The 14,751-nt window shown below is 44.5% G+C and overlaps 1 protein-coding gene across 6 annotated transcripts in view; it reads right to left on the bottom strand.

Annotated features, from left to right (window-relative positions):
• Positions 1-14,751, bottom strand: part of shank1 (SH3 and multiple ankyrin repeat domains 1) — a 281,534-nt gene that overhangs the window by 119,807 nt on the left and 146,976 nt on the right. For all 6 annotated transcript variants that reach the window (XM_063062528.1, XM_063062527.1, XM_063062526.1 and 3 more), the window contains one exon: positions 41-154. In XM_063062528.1, the coding sequence (XP_062918598.1) occupies positions 41-154 (114 nt within the window). The remainder of the gene's footprint in view (positions 1-40; positions 155-14,751) is intronic.

Genomic DNA, 14,751 nt, shown 5'->3' with positions numbered 1-14,751 from the left:
CCCAGAACTCACATTCAATCAATATGAATGGTGATCTTACCGTGCTTGCTTTCCTGGGGTTTATTCGGCACCTCCTCCACATTCTCGGCGGGAAACCAGCCCGTCCGCCCTTTCACCGTGCCTTCCCAGAATCCCCTTTCTCCGATACTGAGGACTAAAAGAAAGACAATCCAAAATCACAAAGCTTGTTGTAGACTGGTGTTTACACTCAGTTCTTCACAACTTTCCCAATTTTACCATCTCACCTCACATTATTCACCCTGTCAAGTCTGGTTCTCCATTCGCTCATGACTGATTTATTTGCCCTTTCAATTCCATTCTCCTACCTTCCCCTCCGTAACCTTACGCCCTTACTAATCAAGAACATAAGAATATTAATTCCATAAGAAAGCAAGAATAAACCGGATTCTGAATCTGAACTGGGTTGGGCACAATGGTTATAACAGAGGGATTTCTTTAGCCACAGGGTGGTGAATCTGTGGAATTCATTGCCTAAAACGGCTGCAGAGGCCAAGTCATTGGGTATGGTTAAAGCAGAGGTTAATAGGTTCTTGGTTAGGAAGGGTGTCAAAGGTTATGGGGAGAAGACAGGAGAATGGAGTTGAGAGGGATAATAAATCAGCCATGGCAGAATGGTGGAGCAGACTCGATGGGCTGAATGGCCTAATTCTGCTCCCATGTCTAATGGTCTTACAGCAATAAATGCTGGCTTTGCAAGTCACACCCGGCACTCGAGGAACGGATATACAAAGCAAAATCCAGGGAATTATTTGCTCTTGAAGGGCTTTGACTCGTACTTCAGACACCAGGCCTTTATCTTTCGACAAACCTCATCAAGATCGGCTCCCATTGGTTGCATTGCAAAGACAGAAAATAGCCTGTGTGTTTACCACATCAGCCTTGTTGTTGACATCTTACTTGAGGCTTCCCACAGTTTGGAGCCTCTGTTTTAAAGCTGGTTACGCAAATCGCCAGCCAGCCTGGACCATCCTTTTCTTCTGCCGGGTCTATTTTGGTCTGCTGTCTCCTGAAAACAATTTTTTTATTGGAGAGTGTGCTGACGATGTCTTCGGAAACGAAGGACCCCAACGGGGATCGCTGAGCCAGTGGGGCTGGAGGGGATGGAGAGGTTGTCGATTGTTACTGCTTGCTCCAGACTGTTGCACAGACACTCCAGGGGTGACTCACCCTCTCGTTATACATGAATAACACTGAACGGGCCAATGTTTGCCCCCTCAAAGGGCAGACAAGGGTCAGAATGCTCCATTTCCTTCCTTGCCCTTTCAGAACATGATTATAGACCAGACATTGCCAGCTACAACCTAGATAGTGGCCATGAAGGGGATGTTTCTTGATTAGGACCAGAGGGCACAGAGGAATTCTTTAGCCAGAGGGTGGTGAATCTGTGGAATTCATTGCCACAGATGGGTGTGGAAGCCAAGTCATTGGGTATATTTACAACCGAAGTTGATAGGTTCTTGTTTAGTAAAGGTGGCAAAGGTTACAGGGGAAGGCAGGTGAATAGGGTTGAGAGGGATAATAAATCAGTCATGATAGGGTGGTGAAGAAAGCTTTTGGGATGCTGGCCTTTATAAATCAGAGCATTGAGTATAGGAGTAGGGATGTAATGTTAAAATTGTACAAGGCATTGGTGAGGCCAGATTTGGAGTATTGCGTACAGTTCTGGTCACCAAATTATAGGAAAGATGTCAACAAAACAGAGAGAGTACAGAGGAGGTTTACTAGAATGTTACCTGGGTTTCAGCACCTAAGTTACAGAGAAAGGTTGAACAAGTTAGGTCTTTATTCTTTGGAGCATAGAAGGTTGAGGGGGGACTTGACAGAGGTATTTAAAATTATGAGGGGGATAGATGAGTTGACGTGGATAGGCTTTTCCCATTGAGAGTAGGGGAGATTCAAACAAGAGGACATGAGTTGAAGTTAAGGGGCAAAAGTTTAGGGGTAACACGAGGGGGAACTTTACTCAGAGGGTGGTAGCTGTGTGGAATGAGCTTCCAGTGGAAGAGGTAGAGGCAGCTTTGATTTTGTCACTTTAAAAAAAATTGGCTAGGTATATGGACAGGAAAGGAATGGAGGGTTATGGGCTGAGTGCAGGTAGATGGGACCAGGTGAGAATAAGCGTTCAGCACGGACTAGAAGGGCTGAGATGGCCTGTTTCCGTGCTGTAATTGTTATATGGTTATATGATAGAATAGCAGAGAAGACTCATTGGGCTGAAAGACCTAATTCTGCTCCTATGTTTTACAATCTTTTGGTCTCTCGACTGTCAGCACTTCACTGCCTCCCTCCTCCTCTCCTTCACAACAGAGGACAGACAATCTATTCACTCAATGTGCTGCTACACAATTTGGAAATCCATTCAGGGGAGATTAAAGCCTAACTTGCAGAAAATACAACAGTACCATAGAAGAACAGACCCTTCAGACCACAATGCTGTGCCAAACTAATTAATCTCATAATCAAATGTCCACTTCACTTACCTCAACTCTGAACTGATTCCACAACCTACAGACTCACATTCAAGGATGCTACAACTCATGTTCTCAATATTATCCACAATTGAAATGGAGACATCTCTTTCTCCCTTATTAGGGACAGAGAGAGCTTATGGTATGTCGAATACCGGGTGAACACGTAGTCTTTGGAGTACTGCAAGTCTGTGTCTTTGCTGTTGCTTTTGCCATAGGCTTGAGTGTTTGGTGGCAGGAGCCGATGCTTTTTTTTTTGCCGGTGGGGGGGCGGGGCAAGGGGGTAACATTGCTTGCTGCCGCTTTCAAGTGGGAGGGACGGGTGTTTGGGGGGGGGACTTCGGCGTTCTAACATTTAACTGTCATTCATTCTTTAGGGCACTCCTCTGTTTTCGTAGATGGTTGCAAAGAAAAAGCATTTCAGGATGTACATTGTATACGTTTCTCTGACATTAAATGTACCTTTGAAACTCTTGAAACTTTTGAAATTTTTCTTCTTTTATGACCATGAGGCATAGGAGTAGAATTAGGCCGTTCAGCCCATCGACTCTGTGCAGTTGTTTTGTCAGGGCTAATTTATTATCCCTCTCAACCCCATTCTTTACCCTCTCATTATAACTTTTGAAGCCCTTACTAATTAAGAACCATTCAACTTCCACTTAAATTTTACCCACAGCTGTCTGTGGCAATAAGTCCACAAATTCATTACCTTCTGGCTAAAGACATTCCCCCTCATCTCTGTTCAGAATAGACGCCTCTCTGTTCTGAGCATGTGCCTTCTGGTCCCAGAATCCTCCACTGTAGGAAACATCCACTCTGTCTAGGCCTTTCAGTATTGGATAGGTTTCAATGCGATCCCCCATCATTCTTCTAAACTCCAGTGAGTACGGGCACAGAGTCATCAAATGTTCCTCATACTTTGTTCCTGGAATCATTCTCGTGAACTTCATCTGGCCATTCTCTAATGCCAGGAGACACTTTTTTAGATAGGGGCCCAAAACTGCTCACAATGCTCCCAGTGCTGTCCGACCAATGTCATATAAAACTTCAGCATATATTCCAGACCTCTTGAAATGAATGCTAACATTGCATTTACCTTCCTTACCACAAACTCAACCTGCTAATTAACCTTCAGAGAATCCTGCATGAGGATTTCCAAGTCCATTTGCACATCTGATTTTTAAATTGACTTCCAATTTAGAAAATCGTCTATGCCTTTATTCCTTCTACCAAAGTGCATGACCATACACCTCTCTACACTATATTCCATCCACCACTTCCTTACCCCCTCTCCTGATCTAAGTCTTTCTGCAGACTCCCTGCTTCCTCAACACTACCTGCCCCTCCATTATCTTCATATCATCCACAAACTTGGCCAAAAAGCCATCGATTCCATGATCTAAATCATTGACATATAACATGGAAAGAAGCATTCCCAAGACCGACCTCGGAAATACCATTAGTCATCAGCTGCCACCCAGAAAAGGCCCCCTGTATTCACGCTCAGCTGTCAGTCAACCAATCTTCTATCCATGCAAGTATCCTTCCTGTGAAATCATGCGCTCTGAGCAGCCTCATGTGTGGCACCTTGTCAAAGGCCTCCTGAAAATCTAAGTAAACAACATCCACTGACTCATTTTTGTTTATCCTGCCTGTTATTTCCACAAAGGATTCCAACAGATTTGTCAGGCAAAATTTCCCCTTAAGGAAACCATAGTGACTTTGGCTATTTTATCATCATTCTCCAAGTACCCCGAAACCTTATACTTAGTAATGGACTCAGGCTCCACTCTTAAAGAGTGGAATGACATCTGCAATTTTCCAGTTCTTCAGAACCGTTCCAGAATCTTGTGATTCCTCTACAATCTCTTCAGCTATCTCCATCAGAAACCTGGGGTGTAGTCCATCTGGTCCAGCTGACTTATCTATCTTCAGACTTTTCAGTTTCCCAAGAACCTTCTCTCTAGTAATAGCAACTACACTCATGTCTGCCCTCTGACACTCTCAAATTTCTGGCACACTGCTCATGTCTTCTATAGTGAAGACTGACACAAAATACTTAGTAAATTTGTCCCCTAATACTCCAGCATCATTTTCTAGGTGTCTGATATCTACCCTCACCTCTCTTTAAGTCTTTATATATCTGATAAAATTTTTGGTACTCTCTTGTATATTTTTGGCTAGCTTACCTTTGTATTTCTTCTTTTCACTTTTTGAGGCTTTTTTTAGTTACCTTCTGTTGGCTTTTATATGCTTCTCAATCATCTAAATTCCCACAAATTTTACCATATATGTGCCATCTCTTTTGCTTTAATGCTATCTTTGACTTCTCTTGTCAGCCACGATTGTATCATCATTTTAGAATACTTCATCTTTGGAATGTACTACATCTATCCTGCCTATATCTATCCTGCACCTTCCAAGTTGCTCCCAGAAAGTCTACCCATTGCTGTTCTGTAATCATCCCTACTAGTGTCCCCTTCCAATCTGCTTTAGCTAGCTCCTCTCTCACCCCTCTGTAATCCCCTTTACTCCACTGTAATACTGATTTCAGCTTCTCTCTCTCTCTCTCTCACTGCAGGGTGAATTCTGTCATAATGATGACAGTCTCCTTAAGGGTTCCTTTACCTTAGGCTCCCTGAGTAAATCTGGGCAGTCTTTAGCACATATGCTGTTTGCTGGTCTTTATTTATGCATATTTTTTCATAAATTCTATTGAACTTCCTTATTTTTCTGTAAATACCTGAACATGAATATTAATGTAGTATATAGTAACATCATGTACTTTGATAAAAAAAATTTACTCTTTGACCTAAACTAATCCTTTCTGCCAATGCAATGTCCATCTCCTTCCATTTCCTGCAAACTCAAGCCACTGTATACAAGCCTCCTGAGCACCTCGATTGTACCTGCCTCCACCACCAGTCCTGGCAGCACATTCCAAGCGCCCATCACTCTCTTGTGTAAATGGTTCAATCCCGACCTCTGCTGCTGTCCGTGCAGAGTTTGCAAGTTCTCCCTGCGACTGTGTGGGTCTCCCCTGGGTGCTCGAGTTCCCTCCCACATCCCAAGGACGTGCGGTTTTGTGGGTTAATTGTCCCCTGTAAATCCCTCCAAGAGTACAGTAGCCTAACAGTTAGCATAACACCCTACAACACCAGCAACCCGGATTCAGTACCCGCTGCCGTCTGTATGAAGTTTGTACGTTCTCCCCGTGACCACAAGGGTTTCCACCGGATGCTCCAGCTTCCTCCCACATTCCAACGACGCGCAGTTAGTGTTGCTAAGTTGTGGGCATGCTACGTTGGTGTCGAAGTGCGGTAACGCTTATGGGATGCTCGGACTGACTGAGTCTTTGACGCAAAACATCCGCACTTCTCTGTATGTTTCAACGTAAATGTGACAAGTAAAACTTATCTTATTTTACATGTAAGTGAGTACAGAAATCGAGGTGAGGGTTGATGGGAGTGAGGGGAGAATAAAATGGGATTAGTGCAAATGAATGGCTGATGGTAGTACAGACTTGGTGGGCTGAAGGGCCTGTTCTGTGCCGAATCTCTCTACAACTCGATGGCATGTGGTCGTGGCAAAGAAACTACAGACATAGAAAATGATAGGGAGGGGGAAAGAGTTGGGGTAACTTTGTAAAGTTCAAGGAGAATGGGAGATGAAGAGCTGAAAGAAGGGTGAGGAGTATCAGACGGGAAGGATGGGAAGATGGTGACTAAAGTACCATATACACTAGAGATTCTGCAGATGCCGAAAATCTTGAGGAACGTGGCACAGGATGCTGGAGGAATTCTGCAGCATCTACAGAGAGAATTTAAACAGTCGACGGTTCGGGGAGGGACCCTTCACCGGGACCAAAAGAAGCCCCATTTGTTCTGAGTGTGGAGGTGGGGGGTGTGGGGAACACCGAGGGAGCTGACCACACACTGGAGGAGCTGTGCTGCAGAGGGGAGGACCACGATCAGGAGGTTGGGAGGAAGCTGTGCAAGAGTGAAACCAGGCACAGACTGGGAAGTAGAATCATGGAGTCATAGAATGCTACAGTACTGCAAGAGGCCCTTCGGTCCATCTTGCCCATGCCAACCCATTATTTTGCCTAGTCCCATTGACCACAGCACTCCCTTCCAAACACATACCCAAATTTCTCTTAAGTGTTGAAATCAAACTCGTTCCTCCTACTTCGGCTGACAGCTCAATCCACACTCTCACAACCTCTGAGCGAAGGAAGCCCCCCCCCCCCACCCCAACCCCCTCGGGTTCCTCTAGAACACTTCACCTTTCACCCTCAACCCGTGACCTCCACTTCCTGGCCTCGCGCACTCCCGGTGGATACGGGAGCGTGGCCATTGCAGAGGTGAATTGCAGAAATGAGCATTTCTCCCCAGTCTGACCTCCTCACCTGGTGCGAGCTTGGTTCCCATGGCAACTGCTGAACAAGAGCTGGTGGGTGACATGAGCTGCTGGGAGGGCTGGCTGCAGAGGTGCCTGGCTTTGTCAACTACTGCACGCTGGGCTGGTGAGAGAAATGAATGGAGGGAGTGGCACTGGGCTGTTCAGATCCACCGTTGCCATGGCAAACTCCGAAGGTTAACGTTTCCATGGCAACCTCGCAGGGTTAGTGGCTGCTGCACACAGCAGGAGCAGGGCAGCAGAGTGGTAGAGCCGCTGCCTCGCGGCTGCAGAGGCCAGGGTTCGATCCCGACCTCCACCGCTGTCTGCGTGCAGAGTTTGCACGTCTCCCTGGGACCGTAATGGCTTCCCCCAGAAGCTTGGTTTCCTCCCACCTCCCAAAGATCTGTGGCTCGCTGAGTTAATTGGCCAATGTAAATTGCCCCCGGTGGGTGGGTAATATCTGGGGGAAGTTGATTGGAATTTTATTTTTATTTTTATTTAGAGATGCAGCGTGTAACAGGCTGTTCCGACCCACCGAACTGCACCACCCAGTAATCCAACAGATTTTAACCCTAGCCTAATCACAGGATTTCCAATCACTAATTAACCTGCTAACCGGTACATTTTTGGACTGTGGGAAGCACAAAGAGCATCCGGACAAAACCCACGCACACACGAGAAGGAACATACCAATTTCCTCACGGAGGATGCCAGAATTGAAGTCCTAAACTCCAACACCCTGGGCCGTAATGGCATCGGGCCGACAGTATGTGGGGACTTCAGCGAGTTTCTGCAGATGTATCGTGCAGAGAATTCTGCATCGCCGTCTGGTATGGAGGCATCAACGCACAGGATCTTAAAAAAATAAAGCCGCAGAGGGTTCTGACTCAGCCGGCTTCATCAAGGAGAGTACCCTCGTCACCATCGAGGACATCCTCAAACGGTCATGCCTCAGAAAAATAGCATCCATCATGAAGGACCACCATCACCCAGGACCTGAAATCTTCTCATTACTACCACCAAGGAGGAGATGCAGGAGCCTGAAGACACTCCCTCAACATTTTAGTAACAGCACCTCTGCCTTCAGTTTTCTGAATGAAGGAATGTTCGTGGCAATCTGGAAGTCCTGCACACTCTTCCCTGGAAAGGGTCTGGCGATGAAGGAATCGGGGGAGTCTGATTCTTCACCAATGGCTACAGATGCACTACGTAGAGTAGTCTAACTGGTTGCATCACCACCTGGTATGAAGGGGCCGCTGTGCAGGATTGGAAGAAGCTGCAAAGGGTTGTAAACTCAGCCAGCTCCATCATGGGCGCTAGCTTTCCCGGCATCGAGGACATTGGCAAAAGACGATACCTCAAAAAGGAATCATCTATCATGATGGACCCTAACCATCTGGGACATGCCCTCTTCTCATTACTACCATCAGACAGGAGGAACAGGACCCTGAAGGCTCACAGTCAACACTTCAGGAACAGTTTCTTCCCCTCTGCCATCAGATTTATGAACTATCCATGAATACTACCTCACCATTTTGCTCTGTTTGTGCACGATTTACTTAACCATAACCATAGAAACCATAGAAACTACAGCACAGAAACAGGCCCTTTGGCCCTTCTTGGCTGTGCCAAATCATTTTCTGCCTAGTCCCACTGACCTGCACACGGACCATATCCCTCCATACACCTCCCATCCATGTATCTGTCCAATTTATTCTTAAATGTTAAAAAAGAACCCACATTTACCACCTCGTCTGGCAGCTCATTCCATACTCCCACCACCCTCTGTGTGGAGAAGCCCCCCCTAATGTTCCCTTTAAACTTTTCCCCCCTCACCCTTAACCCATGTCCTCTGGTTTTTTTCTCCCCTTGCCTCAGTGGAAAAAGCCTGCTTGCATTCACTCTATCTATACCCATCATCATTTTATATACCTCTATCAAATCTCCCCTCATTCTTCTACGCTCCAGGGAATAAAGTCCTAACCTATTCAACCTTTCTCTGTAACTGAGTTTCTCAAGTCCCGGCAACATCCTTGTAAACCTTCTCTGCACTCTTTCAACCTTATTTATATCCTTCCTGTAATTTGGTGACCAAAACTGAACACAATACTCCAGATTCGGCCTCACCAATGCCTTATACAACCTCATCATAACATTCCAGCTCTTATACTCAATACTTCGATTAATAAAGGCCAATGTACCAAAAGCTCTCTTTACGACCCTATCTACCTGTGACGACACTTTTAGGGAATTTTGTATCTGTATTCCCAGATCCCTCTGTTCCACTGCACTCCTCAGTGCCTTACCATTTACCCTGTATGTTCTACGTTGGTTTGTCCTTCCAACGTGCAATACCTCACACTTGTCAGTATTAAACTCCATCTGCCATTTTTCAGCCCATTTTTCCAGATGGTCCAAGTCCCTCTGCAGGCTCTGAAAACCTTCCTCACTGTCTACTACACCTCCAATCTTTGTATCATCAGCAAACTTGCTGATCCAATTTACCACATTATCATCCAGATCATTGATATAGATGACAAATAACAATGGACCCAGCACTGATCCCTGTGGCACACCACTAGTCACAGGCCTCCACTCAGAGAAGCAATTCTCTACCACCACTCTCTGGCTTCTTCCATCGAGCCAATGTCTAATCCAATTTACCACCTCTCCATGTATACCTAGCGACTGAATTTTCCTAACTAACCTCCCATGCGGGACCTTGTCAAAGGCCTTACTGAAGTCCATGTAGACAATATCCACTACCTTCCCTTCATCCACTTTCCTGGTAACCTCCTCGAAAAACTCCAACAGATTGGTCAAACATGACCTACCATGCACAAAGCCATGTTGACTCTCCCTAATAAGCCCCTGTCTATCCAAATGCTTGTTGATTCTGTCTCTTAGTACTCCCTCCAATAACTTACCTACTACTGATGTTAAACTCACCAGCCTATAATTTCCTGGATTACTTTTCGATCCTTTTTTAAACAACAGAACAACATGAGCCACTCTCCAATCCTCTGGCACTTCACCCATAGACAGCGACATTTTAAATATTTCTGCCAGGGCCCCCGCAATTTCAGCACTAGTCTCCTTCAAGGTCCGAGGAAACACCCTGTCAGGTCCCGGGGATTTATCCACTTTAATTTTCCTCAAGACAGCAAGCACCTCCTCCTTTTCAATCTGTACACTTTCCATGGTCTCACTACTTGATTCCCTCAACTCCATAGATTTCATGCCAGCTTCCTTAGTAAATACAGACGCAAAAAACCTATTTAAGATCTCCCCCATTTCCTTTGGTTCCGCACAAAGCCGACCACTCTGATCTTCAAGAGGACCAATTTTATCCCTTACAATCCTTTTGCTCTTAATATACTTGTAAAAGCTCTTTGGATTATCCTTCACTTTGACTGCCAAGGCAACCTCATGTCTCTTTTAGCCCTCCTGATTTCTTTCTTAAGTATTTTTTTGCACTTCTTATACTCCTCAAGCACCTGATTTACCCCCTGTTTCCTATACATTTCATACAACTCCCTCTTCTTTTTTATCAGAGTTGCAATATCCCTTGAGAACCAAGGTTCCTTATTCCTATTCAATTTGCCTTTAATCCTGACAGGAACATACAAACTCTGCACTCTCAAAATTTCCCCTTTGAAGGCTTCCCACCTACTAATCACATCTTTGCCAGAGAACAACCTGTCCCAATCCACGCTTTTTAGATCCTTTCTCATTTCTTCAAATTTGGCCTTCTTCCAGTTCAGAACCTCAACTCTAGGACCAGATCTATCCTTGTCCACGACCAAATTGAAACTAATGGTGTTATGATCACTGGAACCAAAGTGCTCCCCTACACAGACTTCTGTCACTTGCCCTAATTCGTTACCTAACAGGAGATCCAATATTGCATCCCCTCTAGTTGGTCCCTCTATATATTGATTAGAAAACTTTCCTGAACACATTTTACAAACTCTGAACCATCTAGACCCCTAACAGTATGGGAGTCCCAATCAATGTATGGAAAATTAAAATCCCCTACCACCACAACTTTATGTTTCCTGCAGTTGCCTGCTATCTCTCTGCAGATTTGCTCTTCCAAGTCTCATTGACTATTGGGTAGTCTATAATGCAACCCCACTAATATACTTATTTTATTATATATTATTATTAATTTACGATTGTATTTTAATTTTTATGTATTGCACTGTACTGCTGCAACAAAACAACAAATTTCACAATGTGTCAGCGACTGGTCTGAGCAAGGGCCACAGACCAAAAACGCTGACTACTTCTCTCTCCACCGTCGCTGCCTGCCCTGCCGAGTCTTTCCAGCATCTCCTGCTTTTGCTTTCAGATTTTCAGCAGCTCTAGGTTTTTTCCTCCATTTGATCCATTAAAAAAAAATAGAGTGCAGAAAAAGAAATGGGTGGGTGGAACACATGAGATAGAGAAAGAGAAAGGAAGAGAGAGAGAGAGAGAGAAAAGGAAAAGATCAAGCGAAACATAGATTGCCAAATTAGTAAAATGGGGAAAGGAAGGGAAGGAAAGGAGAAGGATCTTTGAAGCAGCAACAAGTATAGAAGAGAGAAAGAACGAGGGAGAGCAAGGAAAGGAGAGAGCAAATATTCTCTATATGGTCACAGTAGCCTCATTTATCAGTGTGTAGGAGAAGAGAAGATAAAACCTGGGCACCAGGCAGCCGCCACAGCAACCAGAGGGCAGCTCTGTGATGGAACTCACTTTCTCGGGCCTAAGGGGCTTGTTGCTAGCCTCAGATTATAGACTGAAAGATTAGTTTTATTTGTCACACATACATTGAAACATCGAAACACGCAGTGAAATGCCCCATTTGTGTTAATGACTAACACAGTCCAAGAATGTGCTGGGCATAACCTGCCAAGTGTCGACTCACTCCTTACTCACAGCATGCCCAAAGTTTACTAATCCTAACCTGCGCGTCTTTTGAACGTGGCAGGAAACTGGAGCACCTGGAGGAAACCTATGAGGTCATGAGGAGAATGTACAAGCTCCTTACAGACAGCAGCAGGAATTGAACCCCGATCAGTAGTTGCTAGCGCTGTAAAGCAATTGCTCTAACCAGTACGCTACTGCACCACTGTTGCATTCAAAGACTCCACTTCCATCTCCTTATGAGGAAGAGTTCCAAAAGCAATATTCAGAGCAAACATTTTTCCTCATCTTAAACAGTCAACACCTTGCTTTCAAGCACTGGCCTCCTACCTCGAGATCCCACCATGAGGAAAGATCTCAGACTCCACCCTGTCAACTCCAGTAGATCCATACAATCTTCCCTCAAAGGACAACCCTCCCATTCCAAGTATTTCAAGCTAAACCTTCCCTGAACAGTTTCCAACACTCTGCTGGACTGGGCTGTAGAATTGTTTTTTCTTTAGTACTTTAATGTTCCCATGCTTGTTTGTATGTTATATAATAAATGTATACGTATAAACACAAGAAAGTCTGAAGATTCCAGAAATTCAAAGCAACACACACAAAATGCTGTTGGAACTCAGCAGGTCAGGCAGCATCTATGGAAGTGAATGAACAGTCAATGTTTCGGGCCGAGACCCTTCTTCAGGACTGGTAAGGAAAGAAGACACTGGAATAAAAAGGTGTGTGGAAAGGAAGGTGATGGGTGAAGCTAGGTGGGTAGGAAAGGTAAAGAGCTGGAGAGGGAGGAATCTGATGGGGAAGGAGAGTGGACCACAGGAGAAAAGGAAGGAGGATAGGCGCCGTGGGAGGTGATATGCAGGTGAGAAGAGGTAAGAGAACAGAGCGGAGAAAATAAGAAAAGGGGAGGGGGAGTGAATTTTTACCAGAAGGAGAAATTGGTATCCATGTCATCAGGTTGAAGGCTACCCAGATGGAATATAAGATATTGCTCCTCATGATGACCCCATCGTGGTACAAGAGGCGGCCTTGGACTGAATGTCAGAATGGGAATTGAAATATTTGGCCACCAGTAAGTTCCACTTTTAGTGGATGGAGCAAAATTGTTTGACGAAGTATCCCCCCCAATTTACAACCAGTCTCATCAATGTGGGAAGACCACATCAGGAACATTCCAGCAGATTCGCAGGTGGAGAATTATTGTTCTGCCCTTCAGATAACTAGTTTGTTTTTAAGCACATTCAGCTTTTATTTTAATGAGCGGTTTCAGATCTGTATTAGGTCACTTCCTGTGCAGTCAGGAAGTAGTGAGTAGGAAAGCACATTGGCTGGCAGAAGGACGGAGGTTCATCTTAGGAGCAGAAGAAGATTCTACCTAAAGCCATCCTCTTGTTTCCCCAGCAGAAGCTTTGCTTGTAAGTTGATGTTATATTGTTTAGGAGTTAATCCAAAGGTTTTACACAAAATAGAACATTATTTTTGAGTTTATTAGGCACTAACCTAGATACTAACGGTTTACACATACTATTTACTTGTCAGAATCTTATAATCTTTACCTGCAGGAAACTTACTTGTCTGTGTATATTTACTTGTGTGAATGGAACAATGTGAAAAATTGCCCTGTTTTTGTTTTTTCTCAGTTTCACTCCTTATTCACCATTGAGTCTGCCATGAACCCAAGGAGACAGGAGGCTACACTCTGACCCTCATGTCATTTCTGAATGGAGTATGGCTGACTGTCTAGTTGATGTTACAACACCTCAGCAATAGTTGTGTGCCTGTAATTGTTCAGTACATTTTCTAGTAATTACAGTGCAGTTGTTTCCGTATTTTTCTGGAAATTTAATAGTAGCAGGTGTCACACCACTTGAATCTGGCTATTTTATGGGTTAATTGTTATGACTAGAATTTTTGTTATCTCTTATCTGAGTACGAGATGACTAGACTACTTTTTCCTTTGTCTTTTATTGTTCATTCTTTGTTTATCTCACACTTAAATGTAACAAAGAACCTCTGGATTGGAAAAGCATCAGAATCCAACAACTCCATTGATCTTCATTAAATAAAGAGACCAGCACCGTATCTGTGCTCTGGATGAGGTATCCACAATACTCTACTGAACTGATACACAAACTCTTTACTCCCCAGGTAACAGCTCAGTAGCTTTCCTAATTACTTATCATACCTACATACTTGCCTCTTGTGTCACATGCACTTGGTCACAGAGGTTTATAAGAATATAAGACACAGGAGCAGAATTAGGCCGTTCAGCCATCGATTGTGCTCTGCCATTAATTCATAGCTTTGTTGTTTTCTCTTTTAATACGGTTCTCTTCCCTTCTCCCTGTAACCTTTGACGCCCTCGCTAATCAACCTCTGATTTAAATATACCCATTGCCTCGGCCTCCACAACTGTCTGTGGCAATGAATTCCACAGATTCACCACCCACTGGTGAAAGAAATTCCTCCTCATCTCCGTTCTAAAGGGACGTCCTTGTATTCTGAAGCTGTGCCTTCTGGCTGCCCATCATTGGAGACGTCCTCTCAATGTTCACTCTATCTAGTTCTTTCAATATTCCATAGATCTTAATGAGATCCCCCTTCATTCTTCTAAACTCCAGTCAGTACAATCTAATGCACTAAAGTTTAAGCAGCTGCTCAGTGGTTACTTGCTCTTTTTATAAAATTTATTTTGAAATCCAGCATGGTAACAGGCCCACGCCATACAATTACACCCACGTGCCAACTAACCTACTAATCCGCATTTGGAATTTGGGAGGAAAATTGAGCACCCAGAGTAAACCCATACAGTCACAGGGAGAATGTACAAGCTTCTCATAGACACTGACGGAAATTGAACCCAGGCCACTGTAATAGCGTCACGCTAACTTCTACACAGCAATTCTAGCCCTGCATCTCAGCTCTCTGCTACCCCACGAATCATCCCTCA

Source organism: Mobula hypostoma, chromosome 11 (genome assembly GCF_963921235.1).
Source record: "Mobula hypostoma chromosome 11, sMobHyp1.1, whole genome shotgun sequence".
In the NCBI taxonomy this organism is placed as follows: Eukaryota; Metazoa; Chordata; class Chondrichthyes; order Myliobatiformes; family Myliobatidae; genus Mobula; species Mobula hypostoma.
The sequence above is the reverse complement of the archived record's forward strand: the minus strand, read 5'-3'. Positions and strand labels throughout refer to the sequence as shown.